This window comes from Puntigrus tetrazona, chromosome 20, assembly GCF_018831695.1.
Source record: "Puntigrus tetrazona isolate hp1 chromosome 20, ASM1883169v1, whole genome shotgun sequence".
NCBI classification, from domain to species: Eukaryota; Metazoa; Chordata; class Actinopteri; order Cypriniformes; family Cyprinidae; genus Puntigrus; species Puntigrus tetrazona.
The window spans coordinates 2,483,410-2,504,484 of NC_056718.1; the positions used below are offsets into that span (position 1 = coordinate 2,483,410).

The 21,075-nt window shown below is 36.4% G+C and overlaps 1 protein-coding gene across 4 annotated transcripts in view; it reads right to left on the reverse strand.

The window, feature by feature from the left end:
* Positions 1–21,075, reverse strand: part of fynb (FYN proto-oncogene, Src family tyrosine kinase b) — a 52,756-nt gene that overhangs the window by 3,038 nt on the left and 28,643 nt on the right. For 2 of the 4 annotated variants that reach the window (XM_043219031.1, XM_043219032.1), the window contains 10 exons: positions 18,396–18,670; positions 17,187–17,283; positions 12,831–12,929; positions 11,780–11,883; positions 10,911–11,060; positions 6,509–6,673; positions 4,087–4,266; positions 3,551–3,627; positions 2,991–3,144; positions 1,740–1,871 (listed from right to left, as the gene is read on the reverse strand). In XM_043219031.1, coding sequence (XP_043074966.1) covers positions 1,740–1,871; positions 2,991–3,144; positions 3,551–3,627; positions 4,087–4,266; positions 6,509–6,673; positions 10,911–11,060; positions 11,780–11,883; positions 12,831–12,929; positions 17,187–17,283; positions 18,396–18,660 — 1,423 coding nt within the window. In that variant the 5' untranslated portion in view covers positions 18,661–18,670. Of the gene's footprint in view, positions 1–1,739; positions 1,872–2,990; positions 3,145–3,550; positions 3,628–4,086; positions 4,267–5,884; positions 6,041–6,508; positions 6,674–10,910; positions 11,061–11,779; positions 11,884–12,830; positions 12,930–17,186; positions 17,284–18,395; positions 18,671–21,075 lie in introns of all 4 variants that reach the window. The other 2 variants (XM_043219033.1, XM_043219034.1) reach the window with 2 other exon arrangements.

A 21,075-nucleotide genomic window follows, 5' to 3' on the forward strand; every position in this document is an offset into this window, starting at 1 on the left:
ATCAAATATACACATTTAGGCCATAATTGTCAGTTAGTTGCAAAATACTGCTGATGCATAAGGACGAGCTTTTTAAGTCTTTTTGCATACAATTCTTTTTCTAAATTTAAAAAATAATATTTGATCATTTTAGTTTTTTAGTTTTTTACTTGTTTGCACCCGTGTATTTACATAAAACAAATTATATTGTAGTATAATGATTTAGTATGTTTTTATAGTGTATGACAAGTGATAATAAAATAAAATATTTCCTTACTTGCAGAACAATATATATTATAATAATATATATATAGTCTCCACTATTATAATACATATAGTTTATATATACTTATTAGTAGTACTTATTACTGTCCATACTTTTGTACATTACAAATAAAATAATTTTGCTACAGTATTGGAGTAATATTTTACTAGGGTATTTGTATTTTTACTTTATTTGTGTACTTCATCCACCACTGAAACTGAAGACATGCTTATGGACATCTATCCCTCTTAAGACTTCTTAAGACAGTTTAAAGGTGTGTGTAATTTCCATGCATTAGCAACACCAAATACAACTGATAACATTTTAAATAAATGGAACTCTACTCTCAAACACTCCCTCATCCTTAATTCGAGCCAGTGTTGCTATAGTGAGCTATTTGGGATGCATAAATAAACAGAGCATTGCTTTTATATGTCTTGCACGTTTTTTGCCAAAATGTTTTCAGAAATATGTACTTTCATAGACACATCGGAAAGTAGTCACTTTTAAACCAGAAGAGAGAGAACTAATTTTTACAAGATACATTTTGAAACATTGACTGGGGAGATTAAAACAGACCATCAATCCGTCTATCAAACCAGCCAACAAACTTTGGGGGGATATGACAAGGAGACCTGCTTCTAAGTACAATTGATCTTGGAACAGAACTGCTCTTATGAAGCCAAAAGATTAATCATCATCATGAGGGACATGATCACATTTCGAGAACACTGAGAGAAACGCCTGCAAACATCTGTGGATGATGCAATACTGCGTTGACACAATGGCATTTCACACTCCGCCTTCATTTCTACCCTACATTCCAACAAACATCACTTTTTCAAGAATTTGTGTAGATCTACAGTAATTCATCACGCATCAGAATTTCAGCATTTCATCTTTTAAGAGTCTGAGAAAAAGAAAAAAAAAAACCTTGAAGGTGTGGAAAGAGTGGAGAAGGTTTGAAATAAAACGGAAATCTGAGACTGGACATGCCTCTCATAACTTGGTGTATGTGACTGCAAAGATCTTCACCTTTAAATGTTTAGACAATTATTTTGGTTTACAGAAATGATGAAATATCGCAAACTGCATCTTCATAAGATACCCGTTTTAAATGTAGGTCAGATAGTTTGGGCTTTGAAGGTCACATTATTTCTGACGTGATATTAATGGCAATGTTAATGCGTTTAGCCTTGGAGAAATAGCAAGTACCAACACATCCACAGACATGCTGCTGTGAGCATGTAAAAAACTTCTTAGCTCATTTATACAGGTGGAACTGGGAAAGGTGGAGGTTTTCTGAAGTCTGCTACAGAAAACACTGGCCAAGCATTTAAATGTTGAGCAGCGAGTTCATTGGCTGCACCATGTAATGATGTCATTATATCAGACCGAGTTAGAACCTATTCATCTAAAGTTTCAAAACAGAAATTTCTATTAGTTTTACAGAACTTTCTATTGGTTTTACATCACACCTAAAAATCAGATTTACCTGGATATGGAACTCTGCCTTTAGTGACCAGCTCCGTAAGCAGAATCCCAAAAGACCAAACATCAGATTTAATGGTGAACTTCCCATACAGAGCTGCTTCAGGGGCCGTCCACTTTATAGGGAATTTTGCCCCTTGAGATACAGACACAGGAGAAAGAATGAGATGCATTAAAATAAACATGTTTGAAATATCTTTTCTGATTTGCTCCATGTAGCACAAAAAAGGTTCCACATAACACTATAACCGTTGGTTTATTTAAATTAAGTGTAAATCTGATTAGGATTAACATCATTAGAATAGAAGCCTATTTGAGACATGTGGTCACAATATTTGAGTTTGAATTCTTGCTGAATCCATTCAACTCCCGTTCTTCTCCCTTTCCTCATCATATAACTGCCACTGTTTGAAATAAGTAGGCTATTAATCTTTTTTTTTTCCTAACATGGTGTAGGGAGGTTTTATGGCCCTTAATGCAAATAACTACTGCCCTTAAAATAAATCCACATCAGAACGGTTTGCGTCTGTGAGCAAAATTCAATTACATTAATAAAACCACTTGCTTGATTGTTGCATGAATCAATCTTTTTGAACGAATCGAACGATTCCATGACTCTTTCAGTAAGGTTTTATTCATATTTCAAATCATAATTTCCAAAATGTTGTATTGAAAGTATTAATCCCAAACCATTATTTGCGCATTTATAATTGTTTTAAATGTATTCATGCCACCTATTTTTTATTTAAAGGTGGTTAACATAAAAAGTTGATATTCCCCTAACTTTAAATATACCAAAGTTTTCCAAAGTATTCAAATTAAATTCAGTTATTAAAATTAAGTAATCTAACAAAACACGTTACAAAATACTTTTTTAAAGCATGTATTTTGTAATCTGTAACTAAATACAATATAGTACCCTATCTAGCCCTTCAAAAGATTTAAGAATTTATTATTTAATAACAAACTATATGAGATTTGAGTTCTGTTTTCAGAAGAATTATGACCTGAATCACTTCAATGTTTTCATTACAAATAAACTGATAATTAAAACTACAAAAGCAGTTCAATCAAGAGTAGTGATCTTTTCTTTTATTGAGAGTACTGTACTGCACGGATCTAATATAGTTACACATCAGATGTTTTTCCTCAAAAGTCACATTTCCACCTTTGTGTTCCACTGAAAAATGAATCTGGAAACAATATGACGTCCAGCATTTCTTGTATGTATGTGACTAGATGGTGTGTTTCTTACCCTGTCTTGCAGTGTACTCATTGTCCTCAATGAGTCTGGCAAGGCCAAAGTCAGCGATCTTACACACCAGGTTATCACCAACCAGAATGTTAGCAGAGCGCAGATCTCTGTGAATGTAGTTCATCCGCTCAATGTAGGCCATGCCTGCAGCCACCTGAACACACAAACCCTTACACTGAAATCTGCTGAGCACAGTTAAATCCTTAAGGAATAGCCTAGTGCTTTAGTTACTTAAGGTCAAACTAAGAAATATTGCCTTCTGTGTGATACAGTGCTGATATAGCACGATAGGGGACCTACGTATGATAAAATATAACTTCACAATAGGGGCCTGAACAGATTCTTTTTAGTCTGAATGTTTTATAGCAGGGTTATTTTCATCCTCCTGTATTTGTTACATCATTGATCTACAGTGGCCCCGAAAACTATGTTACGTATACGTTATCTATTTTTATCTCTTTTTTTTAATAAATGGTGGCTTGCTGTTTTTTAAGTGTGGCTGCAGTGTCTAAATATTTACTGGGACCACTGCAGATCAGGTTAAAATGGTGTTGCTGTACCTGGGCAGCCATGTCGACGAGGTTGGGCAGCTTGAGTGCCCGTCCCTCCCCGTCCTTCAGGAAATCTAGAAGACTTCCTAAAACATACAACACATACATGTTTGTGTCTGCAAAACATGCTGCTATAAGCATGTGCACACACACACACACACAAACACACACGCCCTTAAAAATAGTGGTGCAATATTTTACTTATAATCTTGTTACCTTGTTGGATTATGAGCTTTCCTGAATTATATTTTGATGCCACATAACATACATGTGGAGTTCAGGAATTTTTCCATCAACTGTCCATTAGGTTTTCTAGAAGTATTAAGTTAAATGTCTGCTTCCTCCATTACAGCTCTTCTAAAATTAAATTTAGCCCAATAAAGCAGAGTGTTTTGAGTCCTCAAGTGACAGTTTCTAAGGTTAGAACATCAACCTTCAATCCTGATTTATCTTTAATTGGATTTTTTTTCAGTCAGGCCCATCAGTGTTGCTAAAATAGATTCATTCTATGCCTGTCTTCAAGTCTTCAAGAGAATATGACTGACCTTTTCCCATATACTCAGTGACGATGTAGATGGGCTCCTCAGAAACTACAGCGTAGAGCTGCACTAGTTTATCGTGTCGTAATTTTTTCATGATTTGTGCCTCCTCCAGGAAGGACTCTGGAGACATGGTTCCTGGCTTGAGGGTCTTCACAGCCACTTTAGTGTTGCCATTCCATGTGCCTGACAGAAACCACACAGTAGAGTGTCAATGCAAATGTACAAAGCTCTTGGAGGAACAGTATGCCACAAAACAACTTTCATGCACCCCCCAAAAGGTTAAGTCTCCTCATTCATGCAAAATTAATTTGCAATTAAAGCAGCCATTGTCACACAAGTATACTGATGGGGAATTCACCATAAATGAATGAATTATATTTACTTAAATTAGGAACTTAACAATTTGTTAAAAGTGTGCGTGACTGCATGGCGTATTATGTAATCATAAGTTTGTTATTTTTAGTACATGTAGATATTTTTACTATGCAGTTTTACGTTATCTATAGTATACTTGTGATTTGTGGCTGTTTTTCTGCAGAATACAGGAAAAAAACAAAACAACTTTGTTAAATCTACAGCAATAGAATCTGCTTGCCTTTAAACGACACTGCACTGGTGAATAAAAATTTACGTTTGTAATTTATTTGGCATTAAAATACCTTCTGCAATCCTAGATGAATAGACATCTGATGATGCCAACCAAAACAGAGCTCTGCCACTGGCTCATAATTAAAGTGACTTTAATGAACTTTATAAAGTGTTCCTCTGGTCATTGAATATCTTTTTTTTTTTATCTTGAAATACTTCAGATTACAGAAGGAAATGTTACAAGCATGATCTCATGTTTTTATTTCCAGGCAAAACCAAGGCGGTACTCAAATGGTTACATCTAATGTATTTTTCAAAACACACACACACACACACAATGATCTGTGTGCTTCTGCTCGTTAAAAACTAAATACCAGCAGTGTCCTAAAGGCAATAATTATAATAGGCAGATTCAGGTGATATTTTTGGATGCACATCTACAGGGAAGTGAGAGAAAAAGTGAGAGATGAGAACACAACCACACGTATCTTGAACAAGACCTCTTGTGATTAATAGAGGTGTGGAGCAGAACAAAAACTCTCCTGGGGCATTAGTCATGTTAAACACCCATGATTCAACTTGATACTTACTGACCCTTTCCTTACCTCCATTCACTGGCATGATAACAACATGTAGAAGACTCACTGAAGCGCTTACAATAATTATCAAAACAAATCAGTTTTAGAAAATGTGTATGCAACAATTAGCTCTAGTTTGTCACAAATATATATATATGGGTATGGGTAAAAAGAAATGGGATTCTGTCAAAAATGAAGGAGTAAGACCAAAGACCTAATGCAAGATCGCTCTAGACTAATTAATAAATATGTTAATAATAGAAAAGGTTCGCATGAAATGAAAATATAGCATTACCTGTTCACAAAAATAATTTTTAACTGCTCTTTCATGACTCTTAGACAGTCAATACTTATTCATATTACATATTTTCTTGTAGTTTTTTGATTACCATTAATAAAATGTATCTAAAGTATCTTCAAGAATAAAATTAAATATAATAAAATTGAATAAAATAAAGATATATGTGGAAATAAATGTGGAAATGAAAGGGTTGAGGGATGCCAGATGATTGTCATAAGAATGTGGCGAGCAACCAATATTTTATAACAAACAGGATTAGATAAAAATGCTTCTCTGAAATCTTAATTTAAAGCCGAAGTTTGTGTGGAATCAGAGAATGTGGGAACTGCCTTACCACACCAAACATCGGCGAAACACCCGGCCCCCAGCTTCTGGTCCAGCATCAGAGACTCACGTGCAATTTCCCAGGAGTCATGGCTAAGTCCCACCGTATCAGGGATGTAGTCCATGCACACACCCGTTAAATTAAAGCACAAACCATCTGCACTCTCTATAAAGGAGGAGTAGAGGGGTTAACTAACCGGACGACGGGCGAACATGCACAAAGAGAGAAGGAGGGAGGTCACCTTGTCCCAAGAGGATCAGTCACTTCACGATGTCTGAATATTCCAGAAATAGATGCAAACATTGACCCATTTTATGTCCATTGTACGAATGGGTTTATAAACAGCCAGAAGGATGACTTGGCGATCATCATCACACAAATGCTTTTGTAAGAGCTTAACACATATTGAACCTGAAAACCTGGTCACATATCCAGACGTTTGTGAAGTAACTCCACCCCTCACTTTGACCTCACTCCATCTCCCTCTCTGGGGTGCGTTTCCCAAAAGCAACTGTGGTTGCAAGTTCCCTCATTACCAACAGATTTCATTGGAACTTGTGACCATGGCTAATAATGCTTCTGGCTAACACACTTGTGGTTGGCTGTTGCTTAGCGCTGTGGGAGGAGCCATACCCATCCAAACCTCCCCAAACTGGCCGTTGCCTAAGCGCTTAATGAGTTGCAACGACTCCCGTGGAATCTCCCACACGTCTTTGGTTTTGACAGACAGGTCAGTGAGCCTTGGCATCCCTTTGTGGCAAGGGACGACCAAACGACAGCAAAGCCCCGCTGCCCGCTCTAAGCATGAAATATACAGATACACACAGTGTCAGAGAGAGACAGAGAAAAGCATCAGAACATCAGAAGCACTGAAGGAAGCAGAATAGAGATTTGGAGTGACACCTGCAAATAAGTGTGCAACTAGTATTGCCAATGTTGCATGTTTCTTTCAATGGCATCTGCAATTGTTCGTTTTCAATTGTTCTTTTACTTTGTGACAGACTTATTGTTAATTTTAATTATCGCCATTTAATTGTATGAAATACATTTTTTTTACCATGATATTGAGGCGCTATACATGTGATTTTTAACTGTGCTTATCATTATCAAAATGTATGCTACCATGGAAGATCTATGCTTAATTTTAAAAAAAGATCAACAGAATAATTAATTAGGTAATAAAAAATAGATTGCTGCAACTGTTATGGATATTACTGATTTTGACAATAAACTAATTTGCATCTGCATCCTAACTCAAGCTATAAAGAAATGTGTATTTCTAATGGACAGAAAACTACTCATTAGAACATGCAGAAACTTAAGAGATATTTTTTTGTTCTATTAAGATATTTATTTTGCTAAGGAAAAATATCTGGAAAAGTGTAATGAATTCAAAAACATGGGGTGGTTTTCCGGACAGGGTTTAAATTAAGCCAGGAGTAGGCCTAATCTAGAAAAGTTAAGTTGTTTAATAAATGGCTTTCTGAAACACAGATTAAGTAAAGATGACTAAATCCTGCACTTTGGACTAAAATAAACTAGATTAATTTAAAATTAGCAGGACAGTGGTTGCATGTAAAACATGAAATGGACCAAGAAAAGTTTAACTTATATGGAACTGAGAAGTAAATCCAAGGAAAACAATAGCCTAGGAATCTCTTTGCTATGAATTCTTGCGCACATTATTTCAATCAACTGTTGTTTTGTAACCATTATTATTATAAATTTTATACATAAAAAAGCAGTTTTAGAGAGGGTCGTGGTCAGAATTATATTGGCACCCTAAAAATATAATCAAAGAGGATTGTGAAAATAAATTTGTATTGTATTAGTGAGGCAATTGTAGTTTGTGTGTGTTCATTTTTCATAGCACACTTGAATGAATTCAATGCAGAGCACAAATTCCACGTATGTGGTCACTATACTTGGCCACTAGGTTACTTCACCTCTATTTATAGCCTATTCTTCTGATCTTTTATTATTATTTTTTTTTAACACAAAAATCTAACTTTTCAACAACACATTTAACTATCCTAGAAATTATTATGAGAAAAATCCCTGAAGATCAATATTTCCATTCACATTTACATTTTTAAGAACACCAGGGTATCTAGGAGCATACAATCATCCAATCTTGGCTTCCTGTTTCACAGGAATATAAATATGAGGAGGCAAATCGTAATTTGTCATCCATCACAATGAAAAAAAGAAAAGAAAATAGTTCTGTTGTTCAGCAACCGATTGTTGAGCTTTACAAAATATGAACTCAAGAAAATAGCACATAAAAAAAAACACTACCAACAACATTAAAGCTAAAACATTGATCATTTCCACCATTAACGGGTACAATTAACAGGAAATGTTATAAATCTGACAAGGGGTGAGCCATTCACCAATTTTACAGGAGATTTTTTTAAATCATAGTTTAATCTGATTTTGTGTACTGATTGTTTATAATAAAAATTTGTACACTCATGGTGTACATGGTAGACAGTAATTTTACTAATGGAAAGGAAATACATTTATTTCTATTTCACCAAAAATAATTTTTCTTAAATATATTGTCTTTGACTATATTGTCTTAATGCAACATGAGTAAGATAGTTTGAGTGGTCAAAGACTCAGATAATCGGGGATAACAGCCAGATAATTGCAGAAAAATTGTTCAGAAAGCCTTAATAAGAGCCATGGCTGGATCTTCCAACAGAACAATGACCCAAAAGTTCAAAATCAATACAAAAAATGGAGCACAAAACGAAGGTTCTGCCTTCCCAGTTCCCTGACCTAAATCTTAGAAATCTGAAGAGGTGAGAATATCAACATGAAGCTAAGAATCTTAAAGGTCTGCAGAGATTCTGTACAGAACAATGGTCTCTGATAATTTCTTGTCAGGTATTCTCCAACATTTCACACATTAAAACTGTTTAACTGAGATGTTAAACTGGCAAAAGAAGGTTGCAAAAAGTATTGAACAAAAGTGGAAAGGGTGCCATTATTTGTGGCCAATGTGTTTTAGAGAAAATCGTTTTTTTTTTATAATAAGAATTCCCTTTTTTTCTTAAAAAGAAGATCAAAATGATTAACAGTGCAGTTTTATTTTCACAGGCTTCTTTGTTTATATTTCCAAAGGGTAGCAATACTTCTTAAGACTGAAAACACAACATTAATCTGAAGTTAAACCTGCCTCCTGGTAGGTTTAATTCCTACCCCAATTCTAGACCTGAAGTAGATTTAGTCTTCCTCCAGACTACACTAAGTCTGAGACTATTTAAATTTAAATAGCCATTTTAGTTTAGGACTAGGCTTAATTTCTGTCTGGGAAACTGCCCCTAAGTGTTTACCATGTTCTGAACATAACGCGTAGTTTAAAACCACAAATAATGGTCTAGATTTTCTACACAACCTTTTACATTGGAGCAAAAATCTGCCTTTAAATTTGAAAGAAAGAAGAAATTTACATATATTGTAGTAATTATCTATATGGGCACTGCCCATAGGAACCATTTTCCTGCCAACTACCAGTAAAACCATAAAAAATGTAGTTTGTTTTGGGCAATTTTTCAATAGGATTTAATGTCCCACCAGTAGCACCCATCACATACCAGTAGACACCGTTATACTTTCCTTTAAAACCAATATAAATTTTCATTATAACCAATAAATCTATTACAGTTTCTTTTGTGCTTTGAGAAGGGTTCTATTGTTTTTTCAACAGGGGTAAGTGATGGTTAGTAATAATTGTTCAGTCATAACTGTTTTGTAGCTTCCTTTGAGATATTTGCCTCTTATTGACTGGCCACAATGTAGGACATGCCTGTTGGGCAGGTTTTGACATTTAGCAAAGGGTAAATGTGTGGCATTTTCCTACAACACTAAAGCCATGTTTACTCTCGCCTGTAAAGCTGAGATAACAGAACACTTGGCACCAATAGATACATCATTTCAGGAATCAGTTATCGAGGACCATCTGCTCTGAGCTTGAGTAACCCGACCGTGTATCCGGCCTCATCAACCATCAACATCACAAGCCCTATTACACATTCAGTTTCAACCCTGATCGAACACACCTGTCTGGAATTATCAAGTGCTCAGGAAGATCATCATCAGTTGGTTCAGGTATGTTGGAGCTGAAGGTAGAAAGATCTTCAAAAACAGGATTGAGCACTCCTGATTCAATAGGAGACTATATGCCTCTGCAGATGGTATACTCTGCATAGCACATGTAATATTTTGACCTGCATTTGATTTTTCATCAAATAAAACAGTATTACTAATAATTTTTAATTCGGATCAATTCACAATCGTTCAACGGAGAGTAATGATGGATTTTTCAATTGATTTTCACACACCCCAAGTTGTTACCTAGCTACAGTTGTAAGTAGCTGATGTGCCAAAACTGCAACGTGACAAAAGACCACGGGGACAGGGTTGGGCAGTGAAATCACTGTAAGGTTTGGATCGAGCTATCGAAGTAAATGAAGAAATAGACTGCAGAGTCTTCTTTAGCAGTAACAGGCAACATTACAAAGGCAAGCACAAAGCTCTGCTTCTGAAAGGGAAGACGGTCAACGATGAGAAAGCATTTAGCTAAAGCAATCCACTTAAGGGTGGCATCAACAGAGCAACTGATGCTGATACACAGTTAAGGTCATCATCAGGATGTATTATTATGAGTATATGTGTATGTTTGTTCTCTGGGCTCAGTATGGGAGGTCATGGAAGAAGCGTAACACACACTCGATCTAAAATCCATATGACTCATTCTAGATGCATTAACAGTCAATATGTTAACTGGAGCACAGACAAAGTACATCCTATTGAGAGAGGCAGAGAGAGAGAGAGCTATTCAGATGACTGACTGGAGCAGTGCCGCCTCCTGTAGAGAGCTGTAAAAGCACTGTGGCATTATGGGATATAACCATGCCTCCAAGTTAAAACTATAATTACTTACAATCATTTTGCAGAGTACAAATTGAGATATACTGAGCTCTGTGTGTTGAGTGTGTGCAATGAGAAGCGTGTCTACGAGTGTTACCCGTGTAATGCTGGACCAGCTGTTGAAGAGTCTCAAACTGAGCTCTGGTGGTGATGTAATATCCTCCACTGTCCAGTTTACGGATTTTGTAATGTTTCACATGGTCCCCCTTTACATCGTCCCAGTCCCGGATAGACAAAGAGAAGGCACCTGCCACACAGGAACAAAAGAGAAGTGCTGTTGTAGCGCAGTAATATTGTGCAGTGAAGTAAATAGTGTAGTGTATGTGATGTGCAGTGCAATAGATAGTGCTGTGTAGTAAATGCTAATTTTATTAAATACTTTATTAAAGATTTATATGGCATGATCCAAACCAACCAGGTATATCACAACATTATAAACTTTGTACAAAAAAGGGTAAAAAACTGTGGAATGGTTAAACACGAAGTACAGTCCCAAGATGTGCAGCATATGCTATAACTGAATTAAAAATGATGGCTAAATTTAAAACTTCTTATTTGAGGATGCAGATTATATTCAGTATATATTATGTTTATTGGAAAAAGTAGTTTGAGAGTCTTTGGAGACTCAATTTAATCATTTACAGTGCTTCTTGGGAGTGTGTGGCTATTTTCTTTGCAATTTCCCCTTTGTTTTTCCACTAAGCATTAATAGAATTAATATTTAAAACATAAGTTTAAATAACAATAACTTCATCAAAAGCATAAATCGTTGATTAACAATATTGTAATGTTTTAGAAAGTACTGATAAAATCAGCTCCCCTTTGGAGAAAAAGAATGTTCTTGCAGAACAAAAAACATAGTAATAGTAATAGAATAACTAGAATTGGAATAATTAAACTCTTGATGAATCACATCTATAAGCAGAGTAAATGGTGTTGTGTGGTACAGGAAGTGATGTTTATTACCTTTAGTGGTTTCACTCTCACGAATCAGGTAGGTGCCACGCGGGTTCCCTGTGGATAGCAGCTGCCTTTCTGCATCCTTTCGGCCCAACTTTCCAAAATACCAGCTGAGAGACAGACAAAGTGGAAGAGGGCCTTTATCAGTATTCCCAGCCTGCGTTTCCTAATACTGTTAATTAAGCCAGGCTTATTTGGATCTGCTGAATGCATTCTTTCTGAACATGTGCAATATTAATGTTATTCATAAAGTTACAATGAAGGGAATTTTTATTTAAGAAAATATGTAAACAAATCACAAAACAGGGATGGCTGGGAAAATTTTAAAAGCTGCATATGTTAACATGCAATCTGAGGGGCCTTACAAATAACATCAGAAAAACATCTGCAAACCTTCACCACTCAAACATCTCCTTCTGGTTAAGGTTTTGCATGTTAGACTAAGCCAGCAGCTGACATCAATCTGGCTTTTGAAAATTAAATGGAAAAAAATCTGACATCATTTTAAAACAGTGTAACTTCAAGAGAAATGCCATAATTAAAAGTTTTGTGTTTAGCAAAATTGTTCTGCTCCATTTTAAATAAACAAAACTTAAAGTGCTGTGTTTTTTTATGTTTTTGTGTGCTAAAATGTTTCCTTGCCAATTCATTTGTAGGCTCTTGAGGGCAAAATTCAATAATTTCAATAAGCAGTTATGGTTTGTTACAATAGTAATGGGTCAGTTCTTGGGAAGTGTCTTTGTAATTTTTTCCAAACAACAACATAAATGTTGCCTAGCAATAACAGTCAGGAGCCACCCTGTAGTCTGCGACTGTATCTGTATTCATTTAGAGTGGGCCGAAGTTTGTCCTGCATCCTGCTGAAAGGTCTATGGGTCAAAGTAGGAGTGATTAGAATTACATAATTTTAACCCCACCCTTAACACAGGCAGTTAGTTGAGATTGACAAGCGCACACACACAAACACACACAGACACACACACACACACACACACACACACACACACACACACACACACACACACACACACACACAAACAAATCATCTAACACTTACTCCTCAGCCTGGATTGAGTCCACAGGGGCAACATAATTGCTGGGAATGTAGCCGGTTCCTCCTGTAGTGAGAGAACGGGCGTCCCACCAATCACCTTCACTGAAACAAACAGACAAAGACAGAGAAAATCACATTATCTTCTTGTCATGGCAGAACTTGAGAATTTTTTTAGAATGAAGTAAATTCATTCTAAACTCATTCATTCATCCAACTTGCAACCATTTATACGTTTGTTCATCCAAGTGTATTTATTCATCACTAGAGTTTATTTAATTTCTTTGATGAGATGTACCAATAAATAGAATCACCACAAGAAAGAAAGAGATCACTGCTGGTCATTTTAGGTAGAATTTTGTGTGTTTTGGAAAACTTTTTGTCTCTTCCTGGAATATTTGCATTAAATGTTCTACTGCCATTGTCTCGCATCTCTCTCCTATAAACCTTTCGCCACAAGTAAACGACAACATCCATACACACTTTCACACACAGAGTGGACAAACAATCTGCCAACAGCTGATCTGTACTTCTGTGAATGTCCCATTTACTCGATAACGCTCTACTCTAGCACGCCCTTTGTGTAATATCCCTCTCCATTAACCAACCTCTTCCTCTCTCAAATAGCTTATCCTCTTCACACAAGAGGAAGAAAAGCCTCTCTCATCTCTCCCAATTACTGTGTCCACTTTCCCATAGACACACACATTTTAATGCACCATTATAATAACAGCATAGCTGAACAAGACATGTTGTATAGAGCAGTGGAGACTGCATTACCACCAGCAGAGGGCGATCTGTTGATAAACACCCTCACAATGTGCAAAATGGAATACAGGCTTACTAAGTTAACTACTACCTTGCAGCAATCTGTGTAGGATTCAGAAGTTGTTGAATTAGAATTATATATTTTATTATTAGAAAAAAATTATAAAAATTGCTTTATGTGCAGACTGAATCAAGTATATATCAGTGTGAATTGACTATAAACAAGTTACACAACCCTTGTGAAAAAGAAGTGCACTTTAATTGTATTGAATATGCAATCGTGTACTTCAAATCTCAAGTTCGTAATTACAGATAATGAAGTATTAATTAAATAAAAGGCCACTCAAAAAAAGTCCATAAAATACTTAATTTTAATCATACAGTTTTTGAGATTACATTTTAATTTAATATAGTTCAAAAGTACTAAATTGCAACTTCATCATAACAATGGGTAATTACAAAAATTTGGTAACACTTTAGAATAGGTACAGTGCATCCGGAAAGTATTCATAGCGCTTCTCTTTTTCCACATTTTTTTTATGTTACAGCCTTATTCCAAAATGGATTAAATTCATTTATTTCCTCAAAATTCTACACACAATACCCCATAATGACAAGGTGAAAAAAGATTTTTTGAAATTGTTGCAAATTTATTAAAAATAAAACTGAAAAATCACATGTACATAACTATTCGCAGCCTTTGCCGTGAAGCTCTAAATTGAGCTCAGGTACATTCTGTTTCCACTGATCATTCTTGAGATGTTTCAGCAGCTTAATTGGAGTTCACCTGTGGTACATTCAGTTGATTGGACATGATTTGTAAAGGCATACACCTGTCTATATAAGGTCCCAGGGTTGACAGTGCATGTCAAAGCACAAACAAAGCATGAAGATAAAGGAATTGTCTGTAGACCTCCGAGACAGGATTGTCTCAAGGCACAAGGCTGGGGAAGGTTACAGAAAAATTTCTGCCGCTCTGAAAGTTCCAATGAGCACAGTGGCCTCCATCATCCGTAAGTGGAAGATATTTGGAACCACCAGGACTCTTCCTAGAGCTGGCCGGCCATCTAAGCTGAGTGATCGGGGGAGAAGGGCCGATTCAATAACCCGATGGTCACTCTGTCTGAGCTCCAGCGTTCTTCTGTGGAGAGCGGAGAACCTTACAGAAGGACAACCATCTGTGCAGCAATCCACCAATCAGGCCTGTATGGTAGAGTGGCCAGACGGAATCCACTCCTTAGTAAAGGGCACATAGCAGCCCGCCTGGAATTTGCCAAAAGGCATCTGAAGGAGTCTCAGACCATAAGAAACAAAATTCTCTGGTCTGATGAGACTAAAATTGAACTCTTTGGAGTGAATCCCAGGCGTTACGTTTGGAGAAAACCAGGCACCGCTCATCACCAGGCTAATGCCATCCCTACAGTGAAGCATGGTGGTGGCAGCATCATGCTGTGGGGATGTTTTTCAGCAGCAGGAACTGGAAGACTAGTCAGGATAGAGGGAAAGATGAATGCAGCAATGTACAGAGACATCCTGAATGAAAACCTGCTTCAGAGTGCTCTTGACCTCAGACTGGGGCGACGGTTCATCTTCCAGCAGTACAATGACCCAAAGCACACCGCCAAAATATCAATGGAGTGGCTTCACAACAACTCGGTGAATGTCCTTGAGTGGCTAAACCAGAGCCCAGACCTAAATCCTATTGAACATCTCTGGAGAGATCTGAAAATGGCTGTACACCGTCGCTTCCCATCCAACCTAGAAGCTTGAGAGGTACTGCAAAGAGGAATGGGCAAAAATTCCCAAAGACAGGTGTGCCAAGCTTGTGGCATCATATTCAAAAAGACTTTTGTAATTGCTGCCAAAGGTGCATCAACAAAGTATTGAGCAAAGGCTGTGAATACTTATGTACATGTGATTTTTCAGTTTTTTTTTTTTATTTTTAATAAATTTGCAACAATTTCAAAAAATCTTTTTTTCACCTTGTCATTATGGGGTATTGTGTGTAGAATTTTGAGGAAATAAATGAATTAGCTATTAACTACAACTTTACCCTCAATAAGTTGTTAATTTGAAGTATATTTTAGTCTACCATAGATGCTCATCTGGATACTCAGCAGTACACTTTAATTGTATTTCAAATGCTATAGGAGTAATTAATATATCATATAAATATGTATTTAAGTCACATTTGGTTGGGCCAAAAAGTTTGCTAATTGTTTAAAATTACAAAAACAAATTTACTGTTTTACTAAATTTACTTGCCTACTCATTTATATAAATTAAAGCTTAGCCGTATTACCCAATACATACTGTGTGTCTTTTAACATCTCTATCACAACATATTGCTTGATTGGACACCAATTAATCTACAGTACCAATATTTATTCACAACACGATAACTGGTCACCATTTGTATACATTATGATCAGTCATGTAACAAGAAAGCATACTGTTTGTATACAAACTGTACAAATTCCCATGAAATCGCCACCATGTGAAATAGTTGTACTTTTCATGTATTCTCAAACTTCTCATGAAATCAGGTTATCTTGACTGTAATGTAATTAAAAAATAATGTATTCAAATAGTTACTGTCACACACATGGACTCTTTTGTTGTTGTTTTTTCTTGTGCCATGTGTTCAGTGTGACCAACTTTTAGTTAATTGTCTTATCGTGTTCAGCTGTGTCTCATTTGTTAAGTATTTACTTTGTGTATTTAAATCCTGTTGTTTCAGTTCTGTTTGTCTGATCTTGCCTATTTAATGTGTGGTTCAGTTGATCTGCCTGTCTGCCTACCTGCCCGAGGTATTATTATGTTGTTCGTTTGTAAAGGATTAAAAACTGTTTAAGTTTATTTACTCGTTGAGTGCTCCTTCTCATAAACCACACCGTGACAGTTACATAGGTTTCTGTTTTTCACTATTCTAGTACGCAGAAACTGTTCTTGCATGGCTGAAAATAACTGTATGGGGGTGTTGGTGTTGGAAGGAATATGGTTGCTAAGTGAACTGAATAGCCTTAAAGTGGCTTTGACATTAAATGAAATGAAAATTACGGCATATTTTACTCACCCCCAAAACCAAGCTAGATGTATATGACTTTCTTCTTTCAGATGCACACAGTCACAGTTTTTTTTTTTATTAAATGTATTCTGGCTCTCCCAGTCTTGGTAATGCTGGTGGATAGTGGCTATTATTTTGAAGCTACGTAAATCAGACATATCTGTTGTGAACCTAACCTATATGCCTTTGGGGGTTATGTCCTCTGAAGCAGACTGACGGGTTTTTGTAAAATATTTCTAGTTTTCAAAATTATAACATAAATAACTGCCTTCTGTATTTTAGTTATATAGGTTAGTATATCTGATTTACGGAACTTCAAAAAAATGGCCGCTATCCACAAGCATCATCAAGCTCGGAAGAGCCAGGATACATTTAAAAAATCTTTGACTGTGTTCAAGTCAAGTCAAGTCTGTTCAAGTCAATTCTACTAATTGGCTTGGTTGAACTATTCCTTTAAGTTTAGCTGAGTAAGTAGTGAGCAAATTTTCAATTTTGAACATGCTTCATGTTTCAATTCTTAGACTCACGTGCTGTTGATGATTTGAAACTTCTCGCCTTTCCTGAAACTGAGATCATCTTCTGTACGAGCCTCATAATCATAGAGAGCAACAAACAGAGTCACACCTGAGACAAAAAGAGAGAGAGAGAGAGAGAGAGAAAGATCACATCAGCACCAGAGGATTAAGAACAAAATAAAAAACTAATTTTATCCTGGAAAGGGATAACAACATAATGCAGCGTGAGCACTAGGAAAGAAAAAAGCCATTTTGGTCTGCGGACGCTTTCAGACCGATCAAATGACATTTAAGACCTGCAATTAGGGCCTGCAGGAGCCATTTCAAGAGTCGAGACTGATTCTACTGATTCCAGAGCACAGATCCACCACAGTACAGACCAGCACACTGAGGCACAGCACAGAATGCAGACTGGTCTAAAAGTATCTTAGAGGGATGAGCTGAAAGCTACACCTCTCCCACCGGGACATTATAAACAAAACTGTGTGGGTTCGGGATAAGGAGCATTTGTCCGGTTTGGCACTGCAAAGTCATCTTAACTACTGTCATTTTGATTTTGCTGTTCCTCGAATGACTCCCCCAAGATTTGAGATATTTGGTCACGACATACTAGAGCCAGAATAATGGGACACAAGAAAAGCAAACCCATCATTACATGGAACCCAAACCTAAAATCTGTCATTTATCACATATTCAGTAGGACAGGAATGTAAAAGAATCAACCTCAATGGGCTTGCACTCATCATTTAGCAGTCTGACAATTTAAACCACAGATCATAAGTGATAACCCATCTTTAAAAGTTCTTTATAGATCTCATGACAATTTGGCCTGTATAGGCGTCAGAGTAGATTTTAAGTCATGAAGTGCCTTTGTTTTTTTCATTTTGTACTTTTATAATTTTACTTTTATAATTTTTTAAAAGGTTGCCACAACTTCAAATACGAAAAATATATGCACACACTCCCAAAAATAGAAAATAAATATTTATCTATAATAAATAGTATGTCTCAGAATCTTAATTTTTTTCTTTGTTATTTTTTTTTTTCATTTTTATAAGATTGGACAATTGTGGGAATTTGGTAAGGTCTTCTGCATTTATGTAACAAAAATGTAATCCATTTGATTTTTAGCCAATCTTTTACATATGGTCATCTCAGGCTAATAAAACATTGAGCTTGTATGAAAAGCTTAACAAAGGCCTGGGTAGCTGGGACTGTTACCTGTGCCTCCTCGTGTGCGGAGCGTCCCCTGCTGTGTGGATGTGTTGACCCCTCCAAAGACTGTCACTCCCTGTGTAACCCCAGCGCCATGGAAGTTATTGTAGTTGGGGATAGCAGTGACCCCGGTGACCCCACTGAAGGTGGGGTAATGCTGTGGTGTGGGATCAACCCCATACCGATAACCTACTCCGCTCTGAGACAAGCTTGTGTCCCGGTCCTCGGTTAACTTAGCAGCCTCTTTGTCCTTACATTGCACACAGCCCATCCTCTATGATCTGAAAGAGACAGAGAGAGAGTAGGAATAAACTAAGTGTGTGAATAAGAAATTATTCCCCATTAGAAAAATTGTGAACTGATTATAAAAACACTGCATTGTAAGAACTGATGAGCTGAGTTGTTCAGCAGACTTTTTTTTTGTTAACAACAGCTTAAGCACATTGATTATAAAAAATCCCCCAAATCCTAGACACACTGAAAAGAGTTAGGACATTTTTTTAAATTTTTTTTTTAATATAAATGTAATTAAGAAGGATAAACTAACTCTCTTTTTGGCTCAGCAAGTTCCTCTTTTAGGGGGCGCAGGAAATTCACTCAGTAAAGCACTATAGACACATGCAGAGAATATGTGTGGGAGTGTGTGTGTGTGTATGTATGTGTGCGAGAGAGAGAGAGAGAGAAAGTTCTTCCGTTCATCAGTACAGGATTTTAAAACCACGCTCGGAAGTTCTGCCCATGATCCATCAACAGCACAACAGCTGAACTGTTCCTCACAGTGAAATACAGAGAATGAAGACCTTTGTGAAAGACCTTGTGCGCTCAATTCTATTGAATGTTGCAGTGTACTTAAAATTCTAAAAGTATATATTTAAAAAAATATTTGCAGATAAGACAAAAGAAAGATTAAAGGCCACTCAAGTAAAAAATGTGTATTTCTTTCCATAATAGGTAAAGTATGTTTAAGTGTCCTTTTCACAAGAGAAGACAACAAACAGAAGACATATTTTAGGGGAGGAGAGTAATGTACCACTTACTTATAATTTTTTTTCTTTTATTAGATCTGTGCTAAATTTGAGATCTTTACATATTAAACAATTACACACACACAAACACACACACATCAGTCAACATTTGAACTAGATCAACATCTTTCATTAAAGTTGTCATAAAGCCTAAATTCAAAATGTGATCTTGTCTTAGAACAACTTTAATGAACTATATTGATCTACTTGCTTAATGCTGACTTTGTACTTTGGATATATACAGTATTTGATCCACACAAACACACTAGCAATAGCCAGTATATGCAATTGTTCATAAACTCTAAGAAAAAAGATGTATTTTAAAAGGTTTAAGTTTAATAAATAAAACATTTTGATATTTACAAAACAGAAGTGTTGATGGAGTCCGTATATTAAGCCAAGTGTCAAACTCCAATCACATTTAGGGGAATCTTTCTTATTCTAGGGTCTAGACTGCTCAATGCAATAACAAAGACTTAAACACTTCAAACTCTATCCAGCTGGAAAGATATTAATATAGATTTTTTTAAAGGGCAGTCTATACTGACAGAACAAGATTCATAAAAAAGAAAATCAGTGTGTGTTTTTATAGTAGAGATGAAAGAATGATTAGATGTGTGTGTGTGTGTGTGTATGCGTGTGTGAATGTGAAAGCCTGCTATAATATCATGGAAGAAGATACCAGGAAAGCAATGCATTTAGGTTGATTATTAACACTGGCCTATAGCTGCTTACTGTTTAAGGCAGAAGAAGCAAGACCTTCTCTAACCACTAAAACAAATGTGGATGAGTTTGAATTACTTCTGTGCCGAATTTAGATGAGCGAAGAAATTACTTCGGGTTTTCTTATTTAATTGATTGATGTTCTTCAATCTGAATTTTGACAAAAGCGAGAACACGTGGATCTCAGCGTTCTTAGCTATGACAGGAACTGTTCGTCTTCAACCGCATCTCGCAAATACACACAATGTAAGATAGCACAAGAAAAACTCACTGGGTCACTTTGTACTCATTATGACAGGAACATCAGGAACACCGAATCCTCTTGGCCCGGTTTTCTCTCTTTTCCTGTTCCATTTCTCTCCGTTTCTCAGTGAGCCGGGTCCCTGATGTGTGTCAGACTGCAGACTCGCGCTCAGCACTGCCATCGGACCACAATCTTACACCTACGAGCATTTCTCTTCTGCTAATCCACAAAGCTCCCCTTCCGTATCTTTAATATTCATCTACCACTGCCATGTATAATTTATGCCTTTCTTGGCCTTAAGCAGAACCACCTGTAGGCTGTCAGTGGTGTTAACTTGAGTTCAGCCCACATCCTCTCATTTACAGTTCAAGAATGTCCATAAACAACAGCTTACTGCAAACGTGAAGCCCAAAGCTCACCGCAGGATTTACTGAAGGTAAGGAATGTTTATCCCAGGAATTCAACCCAGGCTCACTGGAAAAAAAAAACGTAACTCTGGTGACATTTCTGCAACATTTTTAAAGTGAAATGTTTGTAACATAAAGATAAACGTAAATCTAATGACGCTGGTATTCGTAATAAAGCATAAACGTCCTGTGACTGACACTAAGGTTAATGCTCTACCACTTTTGAAATTAACATGCTATCTTGACTAAACCCTACTCTAACCCAAGTGCATCTAAGTAGTCAATAA